This window comes from Manis pentadactyla, chromosome 9, assembly GCF_030020395.1.
Source record: "Manis pentadactyla isolate mManPen7 chromosome 9, mManPen7.hap1, whole genome shotgun sequence".
Lineage (NCBI taxonomy): Eukaryota > Metazoa > Chordata > Mammalia > Pholidota > Manidae > Manis > Manis pentadactyla.
This window is the reverse complement of record NC_080027.1, coordinates 8,421,177-8,448,915: the sequence shown is the minus strand read 5'-3', so window position 1 is coordinate 8,448,915 and position 27,739 is coordinate 8,421,177. Positions and strand designations below refer to the sequence as shown.

The 27,739-nt window shown below is 55.0% G+C and overlaps 1 protein-coding gene across 1 annotated transcript; it reads left to right on the top strand.

Annotated features, from left to right (window-relative positions):
* Positions 1 to 8,984: 8,984 nt before the first annotated feature.
* On the top strand, positions 8,985 to 27,604 carry LOC118907363 (uncharacterized). The gene is given in 14 exon segments (XM_057506652.1): positions 8,985 to 9,013; positions 9,388 to 9,522; positions 12,902 to 12,953; positions 13,679 to 13,807; positions 16,881 to 17,142; positions 17,763 to 17,886; positions 19,834 to 19,876; positions 20,236 to 20,291; positions 20,514 to 20,712; positions 21,398 to 21,407; positions 22,076 to 22,441; positions 22,671 to 22,696; positions 24,096 to 24,227; positions 25,634 to 27,604. Coding segments are annotated over 14 exon segments (1,926 nt in total). The 3' UTR covers positions 25,997 to 27,604.
* The last annotated feature ends 135 nt before the right edge of the window (positions 27,605 to 27,739 follow it).

The following is a 27,739-nucleotide window of genomic DNA, read 5'->3' as shown; positions in this document are numbered from 1 at the left end:
TATCCACCCATCCATCCATCCATCCATCCATCCATCCACCCATCCATCCATTCATTCTGGGCTCACATAACTCTTTACAAATACTTCAGACTACTGACTAACCTTCCAAATCTATGCCACTCCAACACCCTCTTAACACACATGCACACACACTATGCCGACCTCTGTCCATTTGAGATGCCCCAATTCCTCCAAATATCATAGGGATGAATCCTTGATGTGATCGTGATTGTTCCTTAGATATGTATGGTACTTTACAGTTTACAAAACATGTGCCTTTACATTAATGCCCTTCTGTGCAGCCCCATCACTCAGGCAGACACGGGACCCATCAGGCACACCCTGTTGCAGGTGTGAGGGGGCTGTCAGGCACAGTGCCTCTCATGGTGCAACAGAACAGGACGGTGTATGGGGACGACCTGCACGTGTTGGCCATTCTGATCTTTGACCTTATGATGGCATGGTTTAGAAGAAATCACTTTTGCATAAAAATGAGTGAAGCAATAACAGTATCAGATCCATTGTGATGGTTTCCCTGGTGAAGAAGTTATTTCAGGGATCTGGGAGATCTGGTTCTCACTGCTTCACTCCTTGGAATTGTCTTCCCGCCAGCTTTGGCAGGTCTGGGCATGAAGGCCTTTCCCTTTGTGCCAGTGGTTCTCAGCCACAACTATTTTGTATGCTGCCCTCTCCCCAGGCACATTGGCGATGTCTGGAGACATTTTTGGTTGTCCTAACTGGGAGAACGCTACTGGTATCTAGTGGGTAGAAGCCAGAATGCACTACACGTCCTCCAGCTTGTAGGACATGCCCACAGCTAAAAGCCACCCAGACCAAGGTGCCAGTCATGCCGAGGCTGAGGAGCCCAGCCCCACATGCTCACCTGGGCAGAGCCGATGGGCCCACCCGACAGGCTGGCCGAGAAGAGCTTCTGGCATACTCCCTCTGTCTGCATGGCAGTGTTACTTACTGCAGTACATTTACGCCACAGTCAGAACTCAGGGTCCCGGGCAGGGCAAGAGACTGTCCTGAGAGGGTCCCCGGCAGCCCAGTTCAGTTCCGCTGCAGACCTCCTATGCGAGGGCACTAAAAGACACAGCATTGATTCCAGCAAGGACGCTGGCTTGGAGGAGCCCAGGCCCGGACGGGAAGCAGGCAGAGAATCCCAGGGGAGAGGATGCAAGGACCAGAGGTCGGGGAGTAGGCTGCGCTCCGACTGAGCCAGGCTGTGCGGGTTCTGGACAACACTCCACAGCAGAGCCGTGGGCTGGGCCTAGGACCGCAGGTGTGAGGTGCCTGACTTCCCCTTCCCATCATTAGGTGCCAGCCAGGAACCTCCCAGCACCCATTTCTGAAGCACTGCTACTACCTGATCTGCCAGGGGCGCTGTCGGCAGGGTGAGCTCCCAGCGTGCGCTGTGCTGGGAAACGCAGGCTATTGAAGCGATGCTGCTGTTGCAAGTGAACACACAACTCAGATGTCCCAGGGCTGCCTTGTCAACCAGCCTGTGCATCTTTATGTTCGGGAGCTTTGTTCCATGCAGCGTATCGAAGAAACACCCTCTTGCCAGGCAGAGAGGTGGGGCACTGAAGGTGTGTGGCGGGTACCACTTACCCGGCGTCAACAATTCCACCCTTGACTCTGATAATCAGGTTGGACCCACCAGGGGGAGGTCTCTGAATGCCAGTACCAGGGTGTGAGAGGACTGTCCTGCTCAGCCTGTTACAAAGAGGACAAAGGGCCACGTTCCGTTTACAAGCCAACCTCATACACGACACACTGGTTGGTGAGGCTCCCGTTTCCTCATTCCTGAGCCACCAGTGATGGTCCCTGAACACAGAGGTCTCCACCTCATGCGCCTGCGGGGGCCACACAGCCACCATAGGTGGACACAGCAACGGCTGGCCAGCTGGAGAACTGACTCATGGGCCGTCCAGTGGGGACAGCCTCCACGCAGCTGCAGCCTGGGGACGCCATGGGACAGTGATGTCTTCGCTGCTACTCCTAAGTTCACCCAGACACCTGTTTCTTTCATTCTCTTTTTTTTTTTGAGAGGGCATCTTTCATATTTATTGATCAAATGGTTGTTAACAACAATAAAATTCTGTATAGGGGACTCAATGCACAATCACTAATCCACCCCAAGCCTAATTCTCATCAGTCTCCAATCTTCTGAAGCATAACGAACAAGTTCTTACATGGTGAACAAGTTCTTACATAGTGAATAAGTTCTTACATGGTGAACAGTGCAAGGGCAGTCATCACAGAAACTTTCGGTTTTGATCACGCATCATGAACTATAAACAATCAGGTCAGATATGAATATTCATTTGATTTTTATACTCGATTTATATGTGAATCCCACATTTCTCCCTTATTATTATTATTATTATTATTTTAAATAAAATGCTGTAGTGGTAGGTAGATGGAAGATAAAGGTAGAAAACATAGTTTAGTGTTGTAAGAGAGCAAATGTAGATGATCAGGTCTGTGCCTGTAGACTATGTGTTAATCCAAGCTAGACAAGGGCAATAAAACATCCACGGATGCAGAAGATTTCTCTCAAAACAGGAGGGGTGAGGTTCTAAGCCTCACCTCTGTTGATCCCCAATTTCTCACCTGATGGCCCCCCTGCGACTGTGCCTGTCTTAGGTTGTTCCTCCCTTGAGGAATCTTACCCGTCTCTGGCTAACCAGTCATCTTCCGGGGCCATACAGGGAAATGTACAGTTGGTAAGTGAGAGAGAAGCCTTATTGTTTGAAATGGTTAGCTTTTTACTTCTTTGCATATTTATGCCCTGTGGCTTCTATGCCCAGCATTTGTCTTGAGGTATCTTTACCACTTGGAAGAATTATGATACTCGGTAAATTCGATATGAGGCACGAATTCTATTTAAGGGTTGTAATTAGGAAGGAAGAAGAAAAGCTATAGAAGTAGCAGACGGAAGAAAACATGGGAAGATTGATTATTTCTTTGACATATCTTCTTGTAGAGTAACTTCAGCATGTATAAGTTTTAAACTACTAATTAAATTGCGCACACACATTAACATAATAGGAATATAGTTACATAACCAAAGCAGACCTACAATTACCAGCCATATCCAGTGAAACCAAGAAAACCGGTTAGGCACCCTAGGCATTTGTGAAAACTTATCTATGATATGATGAATATTGTCTAACTGAATTTGAATAGTTTGAGAAAAATCAGACAAATTAAAACAACCCATTCCTGGGAACTGTTCACATCCCATATGTTCTTTTAACAGTAGATAGTCTGTAGTTGTAAGATTTTGGAGCGCTGCAACTTGCACTTCTCCTAATTCTTGGTTGAGTTCCAACAGTGTAGATCCAGTCAAATTTGTTGTTTTACTGTATGCACAGGCCAGCTTAGATATCTCCTTCCTCATTCCCATGGCAAGTCCAGGAACCGGTGGGATGAATGCAGCTACAACTGCATCAGCGCCAGGATCTTTGTTGAAGTTTTTTGATGATCATCTTCTGGAATGACTCTTCCAGAGAATGTTGATGTTGGAATTTTTTCTTCATATCGTATCTTAGTTCATTCTTTCATTCTTTTGTTAATGAAAAATCTCGGATGTTAGAATGTTGAGCAACCAAGCCAATCTGTTCAAGCCAAAAAAATGGAGTTTATGTACAAGCTTCCAAGTTGTCTTCTCTGTCCTCGAGGGATCTTCTGGTCCAGGGGTATTCCTCTCCAGGTCCTGGGGGCTTTTCACTCTGCCTTGTTCCATATGGATCAGATTCAACGCAGGAGGCTCATTGCCTGATTCAGACTCCAAATTGCTGATCACAGAGTGTTGGGCATTAGACTATAACTATTCAAAGAGCTGCCTTTGAGGATAAAGTCACGCTGACCTCCATGCCCATCCCCCCACCACCTGCCCTTATCGGTCAGTGCATCGCCTGCTCGCGCTGGGACTCTGACCTCTCCGTGTCAGGGCTCCTTGACCCCAGGCGCTGGGCTCTCCTGGTGAGGCCCAGAGTCAGGAGATGTTAAATCTCCTTTGGCGGCAAGAGTCACTTCCTCCTGGTAGTTTGAGATGAAAGCGAATCCCCTTGAACAACTCCACACCCTTCTGGTGCGATGGTGGTAAACGTTCCCCTGGGAAGCTGGCTGGTGGGGATCATAGAAGCTCAATGCGCCATCGCTTGTAGGTGACATTTTATTTCCACACCACAGTTCATTAAATAACTGTGTTGGCTGAACAACTCCTGTTAACAGGCCTGGGGCTGGCTTGACCCTCCCGTAAACGGGATGAGGCGCAGGCCACGGAGAAGCAGTGTGCTGGGCATACGTTTGTTTGCTCAGCGGCCCTTTGCTGGGACAGCCATCTCCTGCGGTCCACGGGACCGCCCCTCCCACCACACGCATGCGCGTAGGACCCAAACTTGAGTAATCGGATTTCCAGGATGTGAAGGCTGGAGGGATGCACAAAGGGACAGGGGAAGATCGGAACAAGGCCGTTTGATGGCAAAGCCAGGAGGAGGTGCGCCCGACCTCCCTGAGAGGCCCCGCCTCCTTGCTTGCCGGTGCCAGGCTCTTCGCTTCTCCCTTCGGTTCAGCTGGTCCCTTGGTGCCTCCTTTGCAACACCAGCTATGGGCGGGCCTGCAGCCGAAGGGCCCCAGATGAGGCCTGCTGGTGCCACCAAGCACCCGCTTGGGGCTCTGAGTTTATCTCACTCTGAGATGAGGAACAGGACCCAAGGCTGCCCCCTGCACTCAGGCACGCAGCGCACTGGCTAACGGCTCAGAGCACGTGCTGGCGGGATCCCCCGAGGTCATCAGCTCGCTGAGGGATCCTGGGGGACTGCCCACTGCTCCCATAGGTCAAAACGAGGAATCTAGTGGGGAGAGTGGCTGCTGCTGCTGACGGCTTTGAACAACTTAGGAGAAGGGAACAGTTTTCATTCAATAATTAAATTTTAAAAACTTAAATTCACTTAACCTGAAATTTTAAAATGTTGACTCAATACCCAAAACAAAACTCAGAGCTTTTCTGCGACCCTCCCACTGACTGTATGCCTACAGGGTCCCAACGCGGGCAGGTGGCAGTGGCAGGCAGCCTCCAGATGCAGACGTGGTCTGCGTGATAGGCCAGAGGGCGGGGCATCATCACGCCTCAACGTCGGTCTGACCCGCTGTCCCTGGCTGTGGCTGGTCAGGGCCCGTGGGGATGGCCCCGTGTCACGTCCCCTGAGATCTTACCTTACTTATATGACAGAGAACAATCATGTCTGCTGAAGAGAGACTGGTTTGCATCAGGCTGAGACCAGAGTCCTCGAATGAGCGGGAAGCCAGTCTGCAGAGGAGGTCTTGGGGACGGTCACCCTCATGCGCTCTGGAGTCCTCCCCTCGCTTCCCTGCAATGCCCCGCGGCTGGGCGGCTGGGTGACTGGTCCCAGGGAGGAGCAAATACTCAAACGCTGACCCAGATCAACTTTTGACCTGGATTTATCTCCCTGCATCCTAATGTAGGTCCCACACGGGCTGACCTCTTCCAGGCACCATGTGAATGGCACTTTTCTGACCTGCCTCGAGGCGAGAGCCCCTCCGATAACTGTCTCCAACACTGATTTCCTCTGTAGCCTTTGTCACAACTGAAAAGCCATTAATTACCTTAATTTTTAAATGAAATATTCTGTAATAATCTCTGGTTCACAAGGGGAGAAACTTGTCTGCTGTTTCCTCACTTTCTTCCAATTTAAACAGTGCCTGACCCCAGGAGGTACTTGGTACATACTTGCTGAGTGAATGCCAATCACCCCTGACTCAGAATTAAACATCCCGACCCTAATGTACCTTTAATTGACTCTATGAGAGCATTTTCGGGGGGATAATCCTATTTGTTTAATTTGCTGTGATTTTTCTGGGCACTAGAACAAAGGGTGTCCCCCAGTTTCTGAAAGCTCACAGTCTGCCAGTTCACGGTCACAAAGCACCGACGTTAGTTTGGTAACAGCTTTCTTCATAAAAGCAGAAATCCTCTTCGGATTCTTTCTGTTGGCAAAACCAGGCCCCGGCGCCTCCTCCTGCCGTTTCGGCTCAGGAGAGGGCTCACAGGGACGCCCTGCCGCCGGAGGGTGGGTAAACCTGGGTACCGGTCACAACTCTCTTGGTTGCAAGTGACCGGCACCCACTCAGCTCCGTTCAGAGGACTTTGTCAGCTCCTGGGCTGAGCAGTGCGGGGCGGGGGGACGACGTATGCACCTGAGGCCGCTGCGAGGATTCCATGCTCTGGCCTCGCCTCTGCTCTCCTGTGGCCGGGCTTCCCCCTCAGGCAGGGGCAGCTCCCGGACACAGGAGTCCAATGGACCAGACGGACTATCTTTCCTGATTGCTCTGGCCGGGGTCTTGCGTCACACGCCCGCCTCCTGACCAAGGCCCGGGGGCTGCTGTAACAACCTGCCACAAACCTAGTGACCTACAGCAAGCAGTACAGTTCTGTTATGGTACAGTTCTGGCCCACATCACAGTGTTGGCAGGGCCACACTCCCGCTGGAACCTCCAGGGGAGAACCTGTTTCCTCTCCTGTGCAGCTTTGCGAGGCTGTCTGCCCGTGGCCCCCTCCCCCAGCTGCCCAGCCAGGACGGCAGCATCTTCGAGTCTCTCTCGGACTCTGACCTTCCCGTCTCCCTCCTTCCCTCCTGAGGGCCCTCGTGATTCACTGGGCCCAGCGGGTGGTCCCAGGCAATCTCCCACCTCAGGATCCTCAGCCTAGTCCCACCTGCGAAGTTCCTTTTGTAAGGTCGCCCGTTCACATGTCTGGGCTTGAGCATGCAGCCAGGACTGAGCTGACCGCTAGCCCAGGTTTGGAAGACCTCACTGGCTGACATGGGTCACGCAACCGCTTCATCTAAACCCAGAGGACGAGGGCGCAATGGGAACAGAGAAGCAGAGGCCCCACAGGGCCAGTGGCAAACGTGGAGAAGCCCCGACTGGGGCAGGGGGCGCCCCCTCCGCTCGGCAGGTCGCCATGGCTTTGTGCGGAAGTGGCGACGTGGAGGGACAGCAGTGGGCTGCAGGAGGGCCCCACCTCTCCTTCTCTGGACCGTTTTGTCTTCTTGCTGGCGCTCTTTCTGTGCTTGGTACAGTTCCTGGGATTCGGGAGCAGTTCAGTCCTTCCCTTTGAGCACCAGTCGTAGGTCACTTTCTCCTCTTGATCAGCGGGACATTTCCCTTCTAATTTCCTTCACACCTTTCCTTACGTTTTTATTTCTGTGTGTTGATCCTAAATATGTAGACTCACATGCGAGTCCCAGATCCACGAGGATTTGGAGTAGGAAAGCGCTCCTTGATCCAATGTGCCGTCCTGCCCAGCAGCCCTGCCCTCCTTTCCAGCTTGGAGGAAAATGCCCTCCCTGCTCTGAGCTGGTTTTTTCCACTCCAGACCCCCAGATGGAAATGTCCCAGCAGGGAGAGCGGTGCGATTACTCATGGTCTGATTTTCCTCCTTTTGCTAAAGACACAGAAATGGAAGCCAGCGTCTGATGATCTGGAACAAAATGAAGGAGAAACTGCATTTTTGTCACTGAGCTCAAAAGCTCCTGCAGCAAAGGAACATTGGAAACTGTATGACCAGCCCCAGAATTAATTCATTTCTGTGCTCTGCAGGCACCGAGCTGTGGGTGGGAGAGCTCAGCTCTCATTGGGTTCCCCCTTCCATGTCTGCTGCTGGCCAGTTGGGGGCTTGGGGCTCATCCTTGCATCTCAAGAGGATCAGTCATTGTAATAATCATAATGATAATGGTGAGCGCATAATGCTCACACACCACCTCACCTCAGCAGGAGGCAGATAAGCAAGTTCACACAAATGTCCTACAAATCTCCAACTTTACTGCAGCCAGCCCAGCAACCTCCAGCCGAGGTCCTGCCTTCCAGTGGCTACACACGGCTGAAGATACGCAGCCAGCGCACTCACAGGACACCACAAAAATCCCAAAGCAGGAGATTAGGAAGGCCAGACCAGAACTACGAAGTCAGTTGGCAACCCTGGCCGTGGGGCTCTCGGAGAGGGACGTGGACTCTGGCTGCAGAAGCAGGGGTGGCCTGCTGGGGAGACGGGCTTGTGGAAAGCATGGAGCACTGTGTGACACATGCCTACACGTAGCTGCTGTGAAGAAACCAGCATTTCTGGACAATAATTTGGCAAAATGTTTATGGAGCCTCCAAGAATTCCTGGTCACTCAGCCAGGCACGCTGAGGATGTATGTATGGCAGGGAGCTCGCCCAGAATGCAGGATGAAGGCAGGTAACAGGACTGTCAACAAGCACCGGAGTGGCTGGGTCTAAGTGCCGCAACTGGGGCGGGGGGTGAGGGGATCGTAGCCGCCTGTCGTGGTGGGGCTCTGAGCGGGAGAGGGTGTTTCCAGTAGGACCAGACCACACGGGGATGTTCACAACATTCCGAGAAAAGGTCTAATACAAAACCGTAGGTGTCACGGTAATATCGGAACGTGGGTACACAGCACACATAGAGCTGGACTGCCCTCTGCTGTCCCCGTCCAGAGCGTCGGATAGAAAGTGGGCCCCTGAGCGGGTTGTACGACCGGAAGGGTAAATACCCAACGTTAACAGGGCTGTCTGCGACCGGTAGTATCTCGGGAGGTTTCATTTTTCCTCTGAGCTCTTTTTATTTTCTGTAATGAACATATAGACTTAATCTGAAAAAGAATTAAAATCACTTTTAACGTGAAGAACATTTCTTTCATGGTAAAGATTTAGTTAAAATGCAATATTCGAAAAAGAAAATGGATTCATTTATTTTGAGGGTAATTAAAAAAAAACATAGATAGATTTGAAGCAAATATTAACATATAACAGGGCAACCATAGGCGGTAGGATTGTGGGTGACTACGGTTTCCTTCTTTACATTTTCTGTCTAAAAGGAGGGAGGGAATGGTTTTGACCTGGGGCCCGGAGGCCAGCAAGGTCCCCCAGGAGAGGCAGGATGGGAGCTGCGGATGAGGGGGACCCTGGCAGTGACCACCAGGTGCAGCCCCTGGGGTCACAGGCCCATGCTGGGGTCTCCCTGCCCCAAGCCCCTGCCTCAGTGAAGGGGAGGGGGCGGCTTTAGCTGGCCCCAGTGAAGCAAGTCAGGGCCCACGCCAGGTAGAGGCCACGCTGCAGCGGAAGCCTTTATCCGGGGACTGCACCCTGGGTCACCCTTCCCAGTGCAGCCACAAGGAAATGGTCAACTAAGAGCCCACCCATTCCAGCAAACTGCTGGTGGGGCCCAGCTCTGGACAAACCCCTGGCTCTGGACACACCCCTGGCTCTGAGTGCAAGCCGAGCCCTCAGTGCAGCACCTGCCCCCAGGTGCGCACCTGGCCTCCAGCACAAGTAACCCTGTTGTGTCTCCTGCAGCCCGTCCAGGTCACACCCAGGTCACACGCAGCAGGATGAACTGCCCCTCATTTGCATCTAAGGCTCGGGCTTCAGCAAGGTGGGCTTCTCAGGAAAGGAAGCCCCCCTGGCCATGTTCCCCACTGTGCTTGGGATGTGAGTGATGGGGGTGTCCTCCCTGGGGGTGGCCTCGGGGCCCAACAGCCCCCTCCCCCAACAGGCCTGGCTGAGCCCAGTCCTCAGGGCAGGAGCAGGAGTTGGCCCAGGTGAACGCGCCTCAGAATCACAGGGGCGCTTGGCCTGGCAAAATGCAGGGTGCCGGGCCCACCCCTGGACTTCCTGCCGCAGCGGGTCTGGGCTGGGGCCAGGAATCCTTATTTCAAACCACTTCACAGCTGATGCTATGCTGCTGGCCCAGGAGCCATGTCTGAGGGCCTCTGACTCAGACGGAGCAGCCCCGAGGCATCAGTCAGTGAAGCAGGCGGTCGTACAAATAAACTATGCCATCCATTTACCGTCTGATTTTCCCACCTTTAAGAGTGGTGTGGGTGCTGAGAAGTAGTTCTCTATCTTTAAGATAACAGTAGTCCGCCAGTACTAGGTGGCAACTGACATGCAGCTTCCATGACAGGAAGACAGTAGGGAGGGGTGGGGCCTGGGGCAAAGGCCCTGCCGAATAGGGTGTCCCCTGCTCCCTTCTGCTGCTGTTGCCATGCAGGGAAGTGGACCCAGTGTCGCCTGGTCTTCCTGCCTTTCAAGAGAAATGCCCTGGCTGCAGTAAAGCTGAGCCCACTCCAGCCTGGTTGGGGGCACTCAAAGTGGGGAGACTCTCACCCGAATCTCAAATGCAGCCCCAGTGCCCCCTCCTTCAGTCGTTCATACTCCAGGCAAAGACAGGCCCTACAGGGGGGCTGAGAACTGGGCTGACACTTCTCCTCATCACTGTAGCAGGCCAAGCGGTGTCCCCAAAGGTGTGTCCACCTGGACCGGGTGGACGTGACCTTATTTGGAAAAAGGGTCTGGCAGGTATAATTAAGGATCTCGAGATGAGGTCATCCCAGATTACCCAGGTGGGTCCAGAACCCAGTGGCATATATCTTTGTAAGAGAGGTGAGGGAGATTAAAAGCAAAGAAGGGAAAAGATTTTTTTCTCCAATCACAAAAATGTGAAAACTATTCTTGGTTCACAGGCCTCACATAACAGGTGACAGGCCAGATATAGCTCCTGGGCAGTCGTTTGATCACCTCTCTAAGATTCAGAGGGTCCTGAACCAGGTCCTTGGTTTTGAGAAGCCCCACCAAAGAGGGCCTGGCCTCTGCCACCCACAAATCTCTTTGTTTGCTTTGTATGAGGTTCCTAGGGCAGCTCTAACACCACAGAGGGGGTGGCTTAAACCACAGATGTTTCCTCTCCCAGGCTGGGGCTGGAGGCTGAGACCCCAGTGTGGGCAGGGCCGGCTCCCCCCAAGCCTCTCTCCTGGGCATGTGGACGTGGTCCCTTCCCTGTGTCCCCACGTGGCCGTCCCTCTGCGTGTGTCTGTGTCCTGACCACCTCTTCTTATAAGGACACAGTCACCTTAGATCAGGTGGGCCCATTTTGTCAGAGCTTCAACATAGGAATTTGGGGACATGGCTCAGTTGATGACGTGCTTTAAGCACTAACAGAAGGCAAGCTCCCTTTGGAGACAAGGCATTGATTGTCTTGCCCTGTCTGAACCAGGGCCCCTGATGAGGGCTTTTCCCTCAGACGTGGCTGCTCCCTGGCCACCCTGCCAGCACTGAGCCAAGTGGGCCCGTCCTGTGATCCCAGGACCTGAAAGGCAGGGCTTAGGGCTGGGGAGAGTGGGCATCAGGATGGGTCCCGCCACATCCGGGGGAACCAGTTTGGTGTGTTAGCAGTTTTGGTTGAAACTTGAGCCATGGGGTTGCTCAGAAGAGCTGCCCCAAACTCTGAAACTAAAGCCTCTGCTGCTAGTGTCTGGTCCCAGGGAGGCTCCCGAGCCTGATGGACGCTGGCGATAAGGGGAGCCTCAGCCGAGGGGGGCGGCGTGCTCTGCCCTGGGTACTGCCGTCCCTCAGAGCCTCCCAGCCCATTGCATGTAGACTCACAGGCCCATGAAGACAGCGTCAAGCCAGTGCCATGAAAGGACAGTGGAGCGTTCTGTCAGCCACCCACCGTTCCCCAGAGGTGGCTGCTGCCCCCAGCCCCGTCCTCCCAGTTCCCGTGCAAAGGCATTTGCTCCTCTCATGACCAAACTCTTCCCCAAACCTGCTTCTCTCCCTGGATAATCCTGGTCCCACACTGCAGCCGCTCTCCAGCCCCTGGGCCGTCCAGCAGCTCCCCGCGGGGCCCCTGCTCCCTTCTGTGGGGCCTCCTTGAGCTCCCTGTTTGAGACCCCCACGGCCCTGTGGGTCCCCAGCCCGAGCAGCTGGTCCGGGACTCTCCGGGCTACCTCTGCGTCCCCTTCGCTCTTCCAAATGCTCGGCGCTGTGTGACTGACTCCCTGTGTTCAGTCCCTCTGTTTGAAATCCTTGGTGTGGTGTCTCTTGTCCTGACAGGTGTAATAATTTGCTCTGCAGTGTCAGTACTTAATGTTGCACCATGGCCAGTATCCCACAGCCCCAGGGAGGAAAAAGCACCTGTTAGCTACACAAAAAGTGGTGCAATAGGAAGGAGAAGTGTGTATAAAACAGGTCACAAACATGGTGAAGCGTAAGATCCCAGCTAGAAAAATCAAATTCCTCCCCAAAATAGAAACAAGTGACCAAGATGAACCATCAGAGGAGCAAATGGCCCACCTGGACCCCTGCAGACGGGCTTTCTGGTCTGCCTCCTGTGGGCCACCTCGGCCGCCATCCTCTGGGCTTCCAGGCCGGCCCCGCACACCAGGAGGAACGCTTCCGTCTCCAGAGGGGAAGCACACAACAGGACGCTCTGCGTGGGCTGACATTTTGTTCCAGATTGAAGCACCATGACCCCCACCTCCATGCCGTGACTTCAGTCTAGCAGGGAGATGGCAGGGAGCCCCTCACGGGAGGCCCTGTGGCTGTGAAGGGGCAAGACAGAGGATCTGCCCAGAGTCCTCGGTCCCTTGTGACTAGCACAGGGGCTCAGACCCGAGCACCGTCCATCTCAGGACTGCAAACCAGGTTGCTGCTGCTCCTTTCCCACCCTTGTGGGCATCCGTTGTCCCTCACCCTCGCACATTAAGATTTGAAAAGCATGGACTGTCCTCGACCCCAAGGTGTCCTTTCTGTTTATGGAATGCATTCCTGTCGGCATTCGTTGACCTGATCTCCTGCCAACGCCGTGGCCAGGGATGGGGCGTGGACGTCAGCGTTCCATCTGGCAGGGAAGGAGGTGGAAGCCTGGGGAAGGCAGACACTTGCCTGGGGTCTTGTGGCTAGTGCTTCCTCCCTGAGCCCAGACCTCTTCTGCCTAAAAGACAGATTGCCGAAATACAAGAGCTCTCTGCCGATGAGCTGCGGTGGCCGCAGGAGCGCGCCTTTTTCTGAAGCCCCCTGTGCCGTGCAGCCCGGCTGCCCTGGCCCACCGCGTCACTGTGCCCCTGCACCAGGCCGCCAAGGCCCTGCTCCCTCAGGCTGCTCCTACCCAACAGCTGAGCACGGCTGGGACTCTAAGGCAGACCTGTTCCTGGGAGGCCCGGGACTCCCCTGATGAATGACTCTGGCTCAAGATCCCCCGTGGCCTTGCCGACCTCACGGTGCGCCAGCCCCCTCTCCTGGACCCACGCTCGTCTTGGACAGGAGCCAGATGTCCTCCTAGCCCTGCCCAGCACCTCCCATTTTCTCCTGTGGGCCTGTCCCCTGGTAGAATCCCCATGCTTTACTCCCACCTTGCTGCCGGCTTCCCGGTGGACCCAGAGTAACACACAAACCAGCTGCCGAATCCCCTCTGAATGACAGAATGAATGGGCTGACCCGTCAGGAAAGTGGCTAGGTTCACCTTGCAAAAACTAGCAGATCCAACCCTTCCCCCGCCACCTCTGCAGAGTGAAGGTGGAAGCCTGTGCCCCTGCCTGCAGTGGCCCTTCCCTACTGCCCTCCGCGTCTTCGTCCACAGTGGCAACAGGAGTATCTTCAGGTGCTCTGCTAGCTTGTGGGTCATCTGCTGAGACCTATTTGTGGCACTTTAAAACAGTGTACAGGTTTGAGAAGGCCATCGATGCCAGCGCTGTGACCCGGAGCCCGCCCCCGACTGCTCGTCACAGCCCCCGGCCACTTCTCGTTATGCACTGACCATGAACGCTGAGTGGAGGTGAATCACCCTGTCCTGGCCTGTGTTTTTCAGAATCTGTTGGTGGGAACGGATGAGGAAGACTGGTTCATAGGAGATAAAGTTCAGAGAAAACGGGGCACATTCAACCTGCAGTACCCCATCTCTTGGGCAGCTATCGCTAACTGGGACAACATGGAAAAGGTGAACCGCAGCTCTGGTGGGGTGGGACCGGCTCACAGGGCCCCCTACCCCCTGCCCGTGCTGGGGGGTGTGCCTGCTGCCCTGGCACTTGGGAAGGGAGGCACCTCCCGCATCCAGAGATCTCTGGCGTCTCCCAGTGCCCAGTGCCTGTAGATGCTGCATCAGGGAACTGACTGACCACAGAGGTTGTGGAGCCTGAATCCTGCCCCTGCTACTTATTATCTGTGCCATTTGGGACACAAATAGCTGGCCTCTCTGGCCCTCAGTTTCCTTATCTGTAAGAAAAGGGTATAATTTTCCCTACCACATAGCACTATTTGGAGGATTAAAAGGGATGATAGACAAGAAGTTCTTAATCCACTTCACACCTGTTAGGACAGCTATTATAAAAACAACAGAAAATCACAAGTGTTGGCAAGGGTGAGAAACTGGAACCTTGTGCTCCACTGGTGAGAATGTAAAATGGTGCAGTACGGCAGGTCCTCAAAAACTGAGCTAGAATTGCCATATGACCCAGCACGTACCCCTCAGGGTATAAAGTGAGGGCAGGAAGATGCCTTTGTATCCCACATTCACAGCAGCATTAGTCACAAGAGCTAAAATGTGGAAGCAACCCGGGTGCCCACTACCCCTGGCTGCATGAACAGAACGTGGGCTGCTGGCGTGGGTAAGCGAACAATGGAATAGCATCCAGCCTTAAAAAGGGACGAACTCCCAACACCCCTGACAACGTGCCTGAGCCCTCAGGACACCATGCTGAGTGAAATGGGCCAGACACAGAAGGAGATGCTGTGTGAGTCCACTTTCAGGAGGACCTGGCGTCATTGGGTCACAAAGACAGAAATAGGTCGGCGGGCGTCTGGGGCTGGGAAGGGCTGTGGAGGGTTGGTGTCAATGGGACAGAGTTTCTATTTGAAGATGATGGGAAGTTCTGGAGATGGTGATGGGGTCCCTTGTACCACAGTGTCAGTGAGCCTAATGCCACTGAGCTGTACACTTAAAAACGTTAAAATAGTAAATTCCTTGTATATATATTTCACCACAATAAAAATTTCCTTAGTCCAGCATAGAAAGGACATAATAAGTTGGCTAATTGGAACCACTCTGTCTCAGGAGCTGAAGGTTCTTATCAGCGCCTCCAAATCGGGTTGACCAGGTCGTGTGCTGTCTTAGAAGATGGACTGATTATATAAGCTGCATAAAAGATCACCCCCAAAACTTAGAGGCTTAAAACAATGACGCTCACCTGTTGCCTCACAGTCTCCTGGGTCTAGGGTTTGGGGAGCCGCCCAGCTGGGGCTCCTGGCTCAGGATCCCTCTGGAGGCTGCAGTCGGATGTCAGCGGGGGCCGCGGCGTCTGGAGGCTCGGCCAGGCCGGAGGATCCGTCTCGGAGGCGGCGCTCTCCTCTGGCTCCCTCCTCACGCGTGGCTCTCTGCAGGGCCGCTGGGAGGTCCTCTCAGCCTCCTGCTGACTTCCCGCAGGCCACGGTGGAGGCGGCACTGCCTTTGTGATGTAGCCTTGGAAGTCGCACACGGTCACTTTTGCCATATTCTGCAGGTCACCCGAGGCAGTCCTGCTTCGAGTGGGAGAGGTTTGCAGGGGGCATGGGAGCTGGGTGCTGTGGGTCACTGGGGCCACTGGGAGGGTGTCTTGTCTGGGGCAGCACCACCCACAGATTTCTTCCTGCCTACACAGCTGAGGTGTTGACCCTGGTCCTGGCTGTAGCTCCCAGCATGTGGCAGGGACTAAATGCAGACCGGTCTCTGGACTGCACTGGCCGCGGGACCTGTGCTCCCCAGGCCACGGCTTCCGCCTCCTCCCCTCTCCTTGGTGGGGCTCACGCCGCCTACCTGAGCCCCAGCGCTGCTGATTTCTTGTGTGTCTTCAGTTTGTTCCAGCTCTTGGTTTCAGGCTCTTGCCGAATACCAGGACTGCCGGCCAGGGGGCTCTTCTGCTCGTATCTGATGGTGCCTCTTCCTTGCTCTGGCCCATCTGTGGCCAGCCACCCGGGCACCAGCACCCTGTCCAGCTTTGGCTGTTCCACGGGCACCACGTAGCCTGCCTTGTGCGCTCGCACATGCTGTTCCCCCTTCCCTGAGGCCCTTCCTCCACAGACCCCCAGGGAGCATGTCCTTCCCTCCTGTCTCCCGTTCCCCAGGGAGCCTTCCTCCCGGAGCAGGCATGAGCCTTGACAGTGGTGAGTAACTGCTGCTTGCTGAGCACGTGTGCACCAAGCACTCTGTCAAGTGCTGTGGCCGGAACTGTGTCCCCAGACTCACATGTCAGAGCTCTGACCCCAGCACCTCAGAATGTGGGTGTGTTTGGAAATAAGGTACAGTGGGGCCATAGGGGGTCCTAATCCCAGGAGGGGCATCCCTATCAGAGGAGGTCAGGAGACACACGCACAGAGGGACGGCCACAGGAGGACACAGGGAGGGGACGGCGTCCGCACGCCCAGGAGGCTCAGGGGAGCCGGCCCTGCCCACCTCTGGGCTTCGGCCTTCCAGCCCCAGGCCTGGGAGAGGAGATGTCCGGTGTTTAAGCCCCATCTGCGATGTGTGTTATGACCACCCCAGGAAACGAGTACCCTAGGATTTCTACAAATGTCACAGCATCTAATCCTCCGTGAGTCAGGGAGCGTTTCCATCCTGCAGGTGAGCAGGCAGGCTCCTAAAGGTCAAGTTGCTGATCTGGGCACACAGCTGGTGCGTGGGAGGCCGGGGACCCCTGTGAGGCCTGCAGCCTGTGCCCTGTGCCCTGTGCCCTTCACCGAGCCTCCCTTCCTCCCGCATATCGCGGGCTCACCATGCTGGCGGGGGCTCCTGTCCGACCCCAGCCAGACCAGGAGGTCCTCCAGATGGGCTGCGCCTCCTGCGTCCTGCTCCCTTTCCCAGCCCCAGGCCTGGTACACAAGTATGTTCTGTGTCTTGTCCAAAGCCACCCTCTCTCCTGCTGCGAGTTGCAATCGCCTTTGTGCCCGAAGAAGCTGCTTTGTGGTGTTGACAGGTCCTCTGCCCTGCGGAAGGCCTGCTGCAGTGCCCGGGGGCCTCCCTGTGCCCCCTCTCCCCTCAGGTTTGGCATCACTCCTTCTATGCGGTGCTCTGTGTCGCCCTGGAGCGGCATCCTCTGATGGTGACCGAGCCACCTGTGTCTCGAGGTCCAACAGAGAGAGAGAGCGTCGCAGGTAAGAGAGCAGGCGCTGGGCTGGGGTCGGGGAACAGGCCCCAGGGTGGGCAGCTCCGGCCTCCTCCCAAGCCTTGCGCCTCGGGGACCCCTTGGGGTACCATCTCTTTGTTCAATGAGACAAACACCAGCGAGAGCTGCCCCCTGTGGCGTTAGTGGCAAGCATTCTGGCGACCCCGGGAGAGCTCGCCGAGCAGGCGGGTGTGGGTGAGGCATTTGATGGGAGCTGTAGACCCAAGAGCCACTCTACAGGCGGGGCAATGATCAGCCCCTTTGCACAAATGACATGGGGGGCGTCCAGGAGCAGTGGCTTGGCTAAGGTCGCGGGGCAAGCAGTTGGTAGGCAGGCCTGGCCCCTGGTGGTCTTACCCTGCGACCCCTTCTCAGCATAGCTGTGGGGTGTGTCCTGCTGGGAGACCTAACTGTGACTGATCCAGGACCTCTTCCCTCTGAGCCCCACCCTGGGCAGGCCCCCAGGAAGGAGTTGGTGGTGAGTGCTGACCAGACTGAACTGGATTAAACTGGATCTCAGAGCCCGTGAAGGGCGCAGGCTGGTGAGAATGGTGGTGGGGGTGGGCAGCCCCCTGTACAGACTGCAGGGCCCTCCGTAAGGCTGGAGTGGGGCCAGGGGGGCCGGCTGCAGGGGCTGCCCCTGGCCACCCGGGTCTGTCACATCTGTAGGCCTGAGGAGGCCACTGATGAGCTGATGGAGCAAGCAGCGAGGTCCCCCATGAGCGCAGAGTCCCTGGGGCCCCGCGGGGCCTCCTGCAGGGGGCGGTGACTCAGGGGGCAGGCCTGGCAACTCACTGCATCACCAGCACATGGAGGAGCCTGCCGGCGTGGCCCCGGAGCACAGCACCGTCGATCACAGCGCAGGTGTGAGCTGCCGCCTCAGGTAACACGAAGCCCTGTCGGGGCTGATGAGTCCCCTGCACATGGGCAGGTAGGGCAGAGGTGGGCCACAGCTGGACTCCGTGCGGACCGGGGCACAGAGCCCACAGCCGTGCGACAGCAGGTGCTCACCGGGGCCTGCGGGCCACAAGGAGAAGAGAGACGGCTGTCCCTCAGCCCGAGGGAACGTGCTGCTCCCAGGCTGTCCTGGCCCAGCCTCTCCGGAGACACAGGACCGTAGGGGATACAGACTTAATATGCGAACATAGATCCCATGATTATGGAGGCGGACCAGTCCCAGCATCCGAAGGGCGGCTTGGCAGGCTGGGTCCCCGGGAGAGCTGATGGGAGAAGGTCCAGGACAGAGGCAGGAAAATCAGTGTCCCAGTCCAGAGGCCATCAGGCAGGTGCATTTTCCTCTTACTTGGGGAGGGTCAGGCCTTCTGTCCTATTCAGGCCTTCAGCTGACTGGATGAGGCCCACCCACCCTGGGGAGGGGCATCTGCTTTACCCAGTCTGTGGATTTAAATGCTAATCTCATCCAAAAGTACCGTCACAGACACATCCAGAATAATACGAGTGTCTGGGCCCCAGTGGCCCAGTCAAGATGACACGTAAAATTAGGCCTCACACAAACCATGGTGCAGCCGTGCAGCCTGTCCCCGGCACTTCCTGCCCCTCCTGGGCACTCAGCCTGCCCTGGCTCTCTCTCTATTCACCCTTAATAGTACCAGGGTCCAAGCAGGAAACTGAAGGAACCCCCACATGGGGTCATTTTGGTGAGACTTTCCTGGAGAGATTCATACAGATGGGAGCTTAAGTTTCAGAAAAACAACACATGGTGTACAGAGCTCCTGCCAGTAATGGGAGCCGCTACCCAAACCAGAATGAGAACACGGCCACCAGCACCCAGAGAGGGCCACTGGCAGGCCCGGAGGCCCGGGAGGGACCACCAGGGACGGAGCGGGCCGCCAGAACTCCGTCTCCTTCTCCCGCCTCCCTCTGAGCTCCATCTGGGCCCCTCATGGGCAGGACCCGGTGGGTCCCTCAGGGAAAGGGGATCTGTGGCTACTGCCTAGGCAGGGAATGGTGGAGAAAAGCAGAAACTTCTGCAGGAAATGGAAGGCAGCATGGAAGGAATGCCTCCTCACAGTGGGAAGGTGGACTTCTCCGCATCAGGGGTTCTGCTGTGAGCCCCCATCATGCCCTGGCCCCATCCCTGCCAGCGCCCCTTGGTCCAGGTGCCAACCTGCAGGGCTCCTCCAGAGGTGGAACAGACTGGGAAGGGCGGGGCCGACTGTCCTCCTGGAATAAATCTGTATCTTAGCTGGATTTCTGAGGGCTGTGTTCCAGAAGAGAAGCCCATGGGCAGAGCAGCCCAGTGTACAGGGAACAGCCCGGCTTTCCCAGCACGTGTGACCCCAGGTGGATGACCTGCCCCTGCACAGTCTTGGTTTCCTTATCAGAAGGATGATCCCTGTATCACCCTGGGGGTTGTCATGGAAACAAAATGCGTTAATGCCCAAAGTGCTTGTCACAGGGCCCAGCGGGTGCTGGCATTCAGCAGGTCTCTGCTTTCCCATCTGTGAAGTGGGAGTTTGATCACAGGAACCCCGGAGACCCTTCCAAGCTCTGTGACTCTGGCCACATGCCAGGCCAGAGGGGCTGGGGTTGGATTTTGTCTCTGCTTTTAGGGGGAGGGGTCTGTAGTTGGATCTCAAAGCTGGCCTGCCACCTAGAGCCTGGGCCCTGCCTCCTCCAATCCCTGCCATGCCCATGCCTATGTCCTTCGTGATGGCGCCTGCTTCCACAGGTCCCACTGCGGGGCCCTTCCCCACAAACGTACATGTGGGGGGCTTCCTGTTTGGGGTCTGTGAGTAAGGCCGCTGTGCATAGGCTTGACCCTGTCTCTGTGTGGACGTGTGCTCTCACTTTTCTGGGGGAACCCTAGCTCTCACCGACAGCCACCCCCAGTCACACCTAGTCACCCTCTGGTGAGTGACATGCTCACTGGTGTCCCCCGGCCGTGTGTGATACCCTGTTGTTTACAGACCCTGTCTCAGCCCAGTGATGAGGTCTTTGCCAGAAGCCGGTCAGTCCTTTTCTTGAGCAACTGCCAAGCTCACACCCCAGCTGCCCCTCTATTGCCTGTCATGCTCCAGGGCCACCATACACTTGTCCTAACTGACCCCAAGCTGAGTACTGGACAATGGGGAGAGCCCCTATGCCCAGGAGCCTGAGAAATCAGTCACAAAAACCCAATCCACAGGGATCCCTTGAAACCTTGCTAGCCACCCCACTGGCCATCCACAACCTAACCCGACAGCTCCAGCTCACTGTCCCCTGTCCCCAGGTGCACCCCACGGCCTTGCCCAGCAGCCTTCTCTGTGTGGAGCCGTACCTGGCAGCGTGAGCCTTTCATCTACCCAAGTGACCCTGTGTTGGGTCCCACCATCAAAATAACACTGAATCTGTCCTGTAAGGGTTTGTCCCATAAGGTCCTGTCCAGGAAGGTTCTGTCCGAACCAGTCCTTGGGGTGTAATGTCATTCTTGGCTTGCTCAACCCCCAGCCCTCAATTTGTAAAGCAAGGCTATCATCCAAGTTCTAAAAAGATCCTGTCTATGTTTAGGGACATTTGGTGGGTTGATGATGACAATGAAGATGATGGTGGTGGTAGTGGTGATGGTGGTGATGGTGGTGTTGGTGGTGACGATGATGATGACGGTAGTGGTGATGGTGGCGGCAGCGGTGACGGTGATGTAGTGCTAATGGTGCTGATGGCGGCGGCAGTGGTGGTGGTGGCGGTGATGGTGTTCGTGGTGGTGATGGTGGTGGTTTTGATGGTGGTGATGATGATGGTGGTGGAGGTGGTGATAGTGACAATGATGGTGGTGGTGGTAAGCTCAGCTTTACAGAGTACTTACCCTGTGCAAGGCATTGGGCTAAGTAAACGTCTCACATGTCTCTCATTGCTTCATGCTCCGGCACCTGAGAGGGAACAGTTATCTCCACTGCAAGAGGAATTGGCTTAGGAAGGTTAGGGGACTTCAACATCCCATACTAGTTAAGTGTAGCAACTGCGATGTGAGCTCAGGGACTCCAGACAAGGACATGCCTGTCCCACTTTTCAGCCCCTTCCTGGACTAAGTTCCCCGCCTGTATAACCCGCATGACACCCATTCCCCACAAACCTGTAACCCCCTGCATTGTGCTTTCTGGTCTTCCCAAGCAAGAGGTCTGTGTCCAAAGCCACATGAAGTATGAATAGCAGCAGAGGAAAGCAGGGAAAGTGAGGTCAGCCGGGACAAAAGCATGCATTTTATTGACACCTGACACTCAGCAAGATCTGTCTGTGCATATTTCATCTCATTCTTACAACAACCCTCTGTGTGGGGTTAATTCCATTCCTGAAGATGAGGAAAGGTCAGGTTGAAGAGAGAATGAACTTGCCTAAAGCCAGGCATTTGGTCAACGGCAGAGGTGTGGTTTGGGCCTAGAGTTGTCTCGCCAAAGCCCAGCCTAGGTGAGGAAGGGGAAGATATCAGGAGATGCAGCTTCCCAGAAGCCAGGGAAGAGAAGGGAACGGGTAACAGCATCAGCTGCTGGAGAGAAAGAAGTCAGAAAAAGTCTGAAGCGTGTGGCAGGGTTCGGAACGAGGGAGCCATGATTAACCTAGGCAAGGGCAGGTGGGCGGAGTGGGGAAGGTGGGAGTTGACGTCAGGGGACTCAGGAACCAGAGGATTTCCAGGCGAGCGAGTGCAGGGAGCTCTGACCCAAACTCAAACATAGCATAGGTGAACGTAAAACCGTAACGCCAAAGGACATGACTGGGTCTTACCGCCCACTGTCAGGCACCCTGAAGATGGAAGGGCTGTGACCTTCCAGGTATGTCCAGGAGGGCGTCCGGCTTGGGTAATTCTCCAGGGGAGGGGGAAGCTATGGGCTGTTTGTAGCTGACACTTAGAGCAGGTGGGGGTGGGGGTACCAACAGCACCCCCTATTTTAATAGAGAATAAAACTGAATTTGATTTTCCAGCCCCCTAGAAACACACATCGTTTATATATAAAGATGTCAACTCATAAAATGGAGACATTTTTCAAATGTTTGTGTTTTAGTCCACGATATCCCTATCCTGCCCTCTGGAACCTGGCCCAGCACTCACTGCAGATGAAGAGGTCCTGGCGGGTGAGATGAAGCAGAAGGGGCAGCTCCTTTATGCTGCCTCGGCCCTGCTACAAGGAGCTGCACCTTCAGACAGATGCTCGGTAGGGAAGGAAATGCTTCTGTGAGCTCAGGTCACACCCAAGCCCTCTTCTGTCTGGCCCTTCTCCTTTCTCCCACGGCTGACCGGGGGTGCCTCCGGCACGTGAAAGAGAAATGCTGCTCTGTGGCTGTGGATTTGAACAAGGAGAAAGAGGACGCTGACTCGCCTTCCTATGCCCAGAAATATCGGCTTTCTGATGGCCAGGAGATCCACCCTGGGCAGGAGAGATTCCTCCGCCCTGAAGGGCTTTTCCAGACAGGCCTGATCGGTGAGCCCTGGGAAGGGGACAGAGGTGAGCCCAGGCCTTAGGTGGCTGCGCACGCTGTGAGGGGGAAGGAGGAAGGGGCTGGGGCCGCCAGCAGGAGATTCTATTTAAAAAAAAAATTGGCACCTTGTTTCAAAAGTGCCTGATACCAATTACCCCTTATTAAGCCCCCACTATGTGCCTGTTATGTTGCTGACCATTGTACGTGGGTTGTACCTTTAATCTTCCTTTCATCTCCCCCATTTTTCCAATTTAGCTGAGGAGAACTCCTGGGTGGGGAAGGTAAAATCATTTGTCCAATAGGATTAAGCACCACCTCGGGCTGCAAGTCTTCTCTTTTGCAATGTCTTATTTATTCTCCACCTACTTGACAAAATAATTGAAATATACCAATCAAGACAACTAAAGCAGAGAAGTAAAATCTGTAATTTGGAGGGAACTTCATACATCTGGCCTAGAGAGATTTTAAAATAACACCGAGTTGACTAAGCTCTTGGCAGGCAGAACAGGAAAAATGATGGGTCAGAAAATTCCCATTGATTGAGAAAATCCATCAGTGGGGGTCATGAAAACCAATTATTTCTTGGTAGCAGTTTTAAAATAACTGGTCACATTCATAAGGGGACAGAGGGGACTAAAAGAGAACTAGCCACTTTCCCGGGATGCGTGCCCGGTGAGCCATGGCATGTACGTCAGTGTAAGTGAGCTGGGGTGTCTGCTTCCCCCGTTAGACTGCTCAGGGCTGAAGGCTTCCAACATGGTCCGTGCCCCCCAGGCATTAAGTGGATAAATGAAGAAGTCCTTGACTGAAGTCCTTCACCCACGTGTTAAAGTTCTCCCCTGGGTCTGGTGGATCGCAGGGAGTGCCAGCACAGCCAGGATCATGCCGAGAGGGGCAGTTCGCTGCATACCCTCATGGGGCCAGGCATGTCCTGACGATGCCTGCCAATGAGCCTGTATTCCGAGGTTATGCAGTGGGTGCTCCCACAGAGGGGGGCAGTGAGGTTCCAGCAGCGCCACCCCGCCCTCCCAGAAGCCCACACTATTGCATGGACAGTAATACGACTCACCTGTCTTTCAAGGGCTGTGCTCTTCATGTTTGTATTTATTTATATGGACAAGCGATGAGTCAAGAGAAGATGTTAACTAGACCTGCTGTGGTCATTTCACAGTATAGACAAATACCCAATCATTCTACTGGGTGACTGAAACTGACATGTTGTACATCAATTACACCTCAGTAAAAAATAAGTACCAACTTCAGAAAGAAAGGAACAATCAGTGTAATTTTCTGAAGGCTACCTGAGCACGGGCGCTGCCTTTACAGAGACCCTTTCATAAAGTCATGGATACCAAAGCGTGACAAATTAGTAGCTGTCAATAGCACTTGAATAGAAATTCTCTTGGATGAGAGAGGAGAATTAGTATTTGTTTGTCAGTCATTAGCGGTTGTGCTGGGCAGTTCACATACACGTCTTTCCCAAACCTGCAGGGCCTTGTGGCCTGTGGGGCCATTTGCCCCCCCGCACTCAGCGCTGCCTGAGACTTGGGCACCCCAAGTGCCTTCAGCAGGAAGGGAGAGCCCCGGTGTGCACAGCCAGCCCAGCCTCTGGCCCCAGAGCTCCCTTCCCTCCTCTGCCCACCCTGACAGGGAGGACCAGCCTAGGGGTCCACATGACAGCTCTCCAGAGCATTGGCCCTCCGGGAGAGTCTCTTCGGCCACATTGTGGCGGGTACTGGTTCCTGTTCCGGCTTGCAGTTCCGGATGCAGAAAGAAATATCTGCCCTGGTTTCCCCTACAATTAATGTGAAGGTATGGTCCTCCCAATCCACCCTTTGGGGGCTTCCCAAGTTTGCTCCTCAGGTATTTCTGGAATGCCTCTGATGTGCATGGTGCTTGGGGACCAGAAAACGAAAGTGACAAAAACCCCCGGAGCTTGCGTTCTGGGGTGGGCGGTGGAAGCAGTAAAAAGTGCAGATCACCAGTGGTGGAAGTCCGTGTGTTGAGGGGCCGTCAGCCACCCCACCTGGGGGAAGCAGCAAGGGAAGCTGGGGGGAGTGGTCTGGGCGGTCTCCTCGGGCAGGTGGCACTCGAGAAAATGCAGGAAAGAGGAGGCAGGGTGCTGGGTGGATGCGTGAGGAAGAGGCCATTTCTCTGTTGGTAGTTCTGCTTTCTCCCAACTGCATGAATCATCCCAGTTTCGTGCACATTTTTGTTTAGTCTGTTTGGATGAGATGTGGTTGGGGTAGGCCACTCGGGGGTAGGTGACACCTATTGCTGGAAGGAAAGAGCGTGGAGGGCCCCGGGCACTGGAATGGGCTCTTTTCCTGCCTGACCTTGAATGTACTTTTTGTTCCCCTTTCTGACTCTTTTCCTTGTCTTTTTTATCCTTAAAATGACAGCATCATTTCTTCTTTTAAGCAATACCGTCAAATGGCTCCCCCACCATGCCTAGTTCTGTGGGGCAACAGTCAGGAAGCGTCCGACCTGGGGGTGCTGACCCTCCTCCAGCGCCCCCCGGCCGGGGGTCTCCACACCCTCCTCCTGCTGCTGGCCCCGCAGACCCCTGCAGCAGTGCGGCTGCCTTCCTGGTCTAGAGTAATGGGCATGTGCTGTTATGATGGGGAAACCAGCGAACCATGCAGATGACGACCGCCTGACCCACGCAAGCGTAGTCATCCCACGGGTGTGGAGCTGGTGCCCTCCTCCCAGCCCAGAGGGCACCTGACCGGGATAAGAAACCTGCTCTCTTTCTGGTGAAGTGGATTGACAGTGAAGGAGGTCCGTGTAAGAGGGGGAGCGAGAGAACGTCTGGAGACCGTGTAGAGGGCGGGGAGGGCTTCCTCCGGGCTGTCCGATGACTTGGGGGGCTTTTCCTTACCTGTGTTTTCCTTCCACATAGACTTGGTGTAAGTGTAAAACATGTCATCTTTTTAGAGCAAATCTAAGAGCCGAGGGCAAGTCCTCTGCTCCCGCCCCTTTCTCCCTATCATTTAAAACCACGGGCAGTAGGACATGGGCCTTAAGCATCTTCAAAGGTGAGAGGAAATTGTATTTTCTGGGGAAAGAAACGGGTGTGCCTGGAGCTCACGCCGGGGTTGGTACTCTGCGTCCCCTCCGCAGAGCAGCAGCTCGATGCTGGCTTCTTCCTCTTCCCCCGCCTCCCTCCGTGCTCCCTGCCCCGCTCTTCTCCTCTCTGCCTCCTCCACCCCATCCAGGTGTCCACCAGTCCCTGTGCCACGTACGGTGCCTGGGTGGGTGGCTCCATCCTGTGCTCACTCTCTACCTTCAAGGACATGTGGGTCACCAGCCAAGAGTGTAAGGACTTCGGTTCCTCCATCGTCAGTAGGAGAAATTTGACTTGTGGCTTCCTGGACGCCATCACCTCCGTTGCCTGTCCCTTCAGTGGCGATTCGAGACTGAGCCTCAGAGCTCAGAACCAGTTCAAACTTGAGGGTGGCCCTTCCCACCCAGACTTCAATAAAAAAGGGTCAATAAAGAACAGGCGCTCTTCGCCTGGACAAGGCTTGCGGCATCCTGGGATGTGCCCCCAGGGCACTTACTACATTAATGCAGGGTAAGGAAGGCAGGGAATTTCTGGTGACCTCTGTGTACCAGCCAGCATGGCTAAGCTTTGCTGCAGTAACAAACATCCCCAGAATCTCAGTCCCATGAAACAAGAGTCTATTTCTCACTTGTGCTGAGTGTCCACTGGAGGTCAGTGGGGGCCCTCTCCTGTGTCACCCTCACTGCGGAAGCCAGCTGACGGAGCAGACAGCATCTGGAACATCGGCACTCATTGTAGATGAGCATAAAAGTGCCTCAGTGGGCCTTTCATTGGCACTGGAACACTCCAGCCCAAAAGGGACCCCCAGGACGTCCACCCACAGTTATTGCCCAGAGCAAGTCCCATGGTCCCAGATCACCGCAGCGGGCCAGGGGATGCCATCCTGCCAGAGACCTGACACCCCACCGGGGGAGAGCAGTGCCAAGGCTCTGGTTCTGTGAGGGCACAGTTAAGACGGTGTTCAGAGAGCACAACGCAAGGGTGAGTCGCGACCTTCAACAAATGTGATCCTCATGCTGTCACCGTGCGATTCCTTTTACAGAAGCTAGCTTCGTAATGCAGACACTGAAGCTGAGAGAGGCTAATGAGCGTGACCGAGGCGATGTAGACAGTGGCAGGGGGGTGATCCCCAGGTAATACCCCATAGAGTGCCGGAGGCTGTGTGCAGAGGGAGCCAGGCAAGAAGGTCGCCCCAGACGGGGGAGGGCGGCAGTGATGGGGCTTGACAGGATGATTTGAGGTTCATCTGGAAGGGAAGATGCACAAAGTATCAAGAAACCACCCCAGCGAGCTCCTCCTGGAGGTGCCCGGGGGGCAGCCCCCTTTCCTGGCAGCCAGCAGCACAGCCAGGTCACCACCCAGCCACACCCCTTCCCAGATGGCCCTCAGAGAGCCACTTTCCAGCGTGGCCCAAGGTCATTGTCCCTGCAGGTCAAGGACTTTAAAATCTGGGTACAGCGTGTCTGGACGGGAGCCACACCTTTTTGCTCAGCACTTTCTCCCTTCTGGAAATGCCTTTGGGATTGGTTTGGATGAGGCTTGTGCCCACACTCCCCGCCAGCTGTGGGCATGTGACCAAAGCCTGGCTGAAAAGCCCCAGGGGAGGATCCGCGGGCCAGGCCGGCGAGACTCGGTTCCAGGACGTTGCTGTTGGGCAGCAGCTTGTTCCGGGAAGGAGGTAACCGCTCAGACAAGAGTCCTGAGCTGCTGGCAGTAATCCAGGGGACCGGAGCCTGCTCGAGAATGAAGCCCTCCCAGAAGAACTCAGGCGTGGGGAAGGGGGCAGAGGGGAAGAGAGAGCAACTGAGACGCCTCACAGCCCAGACTGAGCCAACCAAGCCTGAGCTTCTCCTGTGGACTCGCGAGCTGAGAGGCCACTAAGTCCCACTTTTACTTAATCTAGTTTGTATTTGAAGGTGATTCTTTAAAGCCAAGTCTGGGACACCATCCCAGGGCTTGTGGCAGGGTATTTCCCCTTCTCCTCTGTCAGGGCCTTTGAGCCCTAGTTTTGCCCTTGGATTTAGCTTCGCATGTTCTTTTCCAGACACGGGGCTTTCAAACAGGCACCCTCCTGGGGGACTGTGTTCTCTCCTTCGCCCAGAAAGCCTCACTCTATTCGGGGCTCCTGGGATGGGGAGGGTTGAAGTCAGCAGGACCATGTTTGAGTCCTGACTCTGGTGCTCTCTAGTCAGGAGGCCTTGAACAGTTCACATCTGCTCTGTGGGAGTCGTTCTACCATCTGAAAAATGGGTGTCAC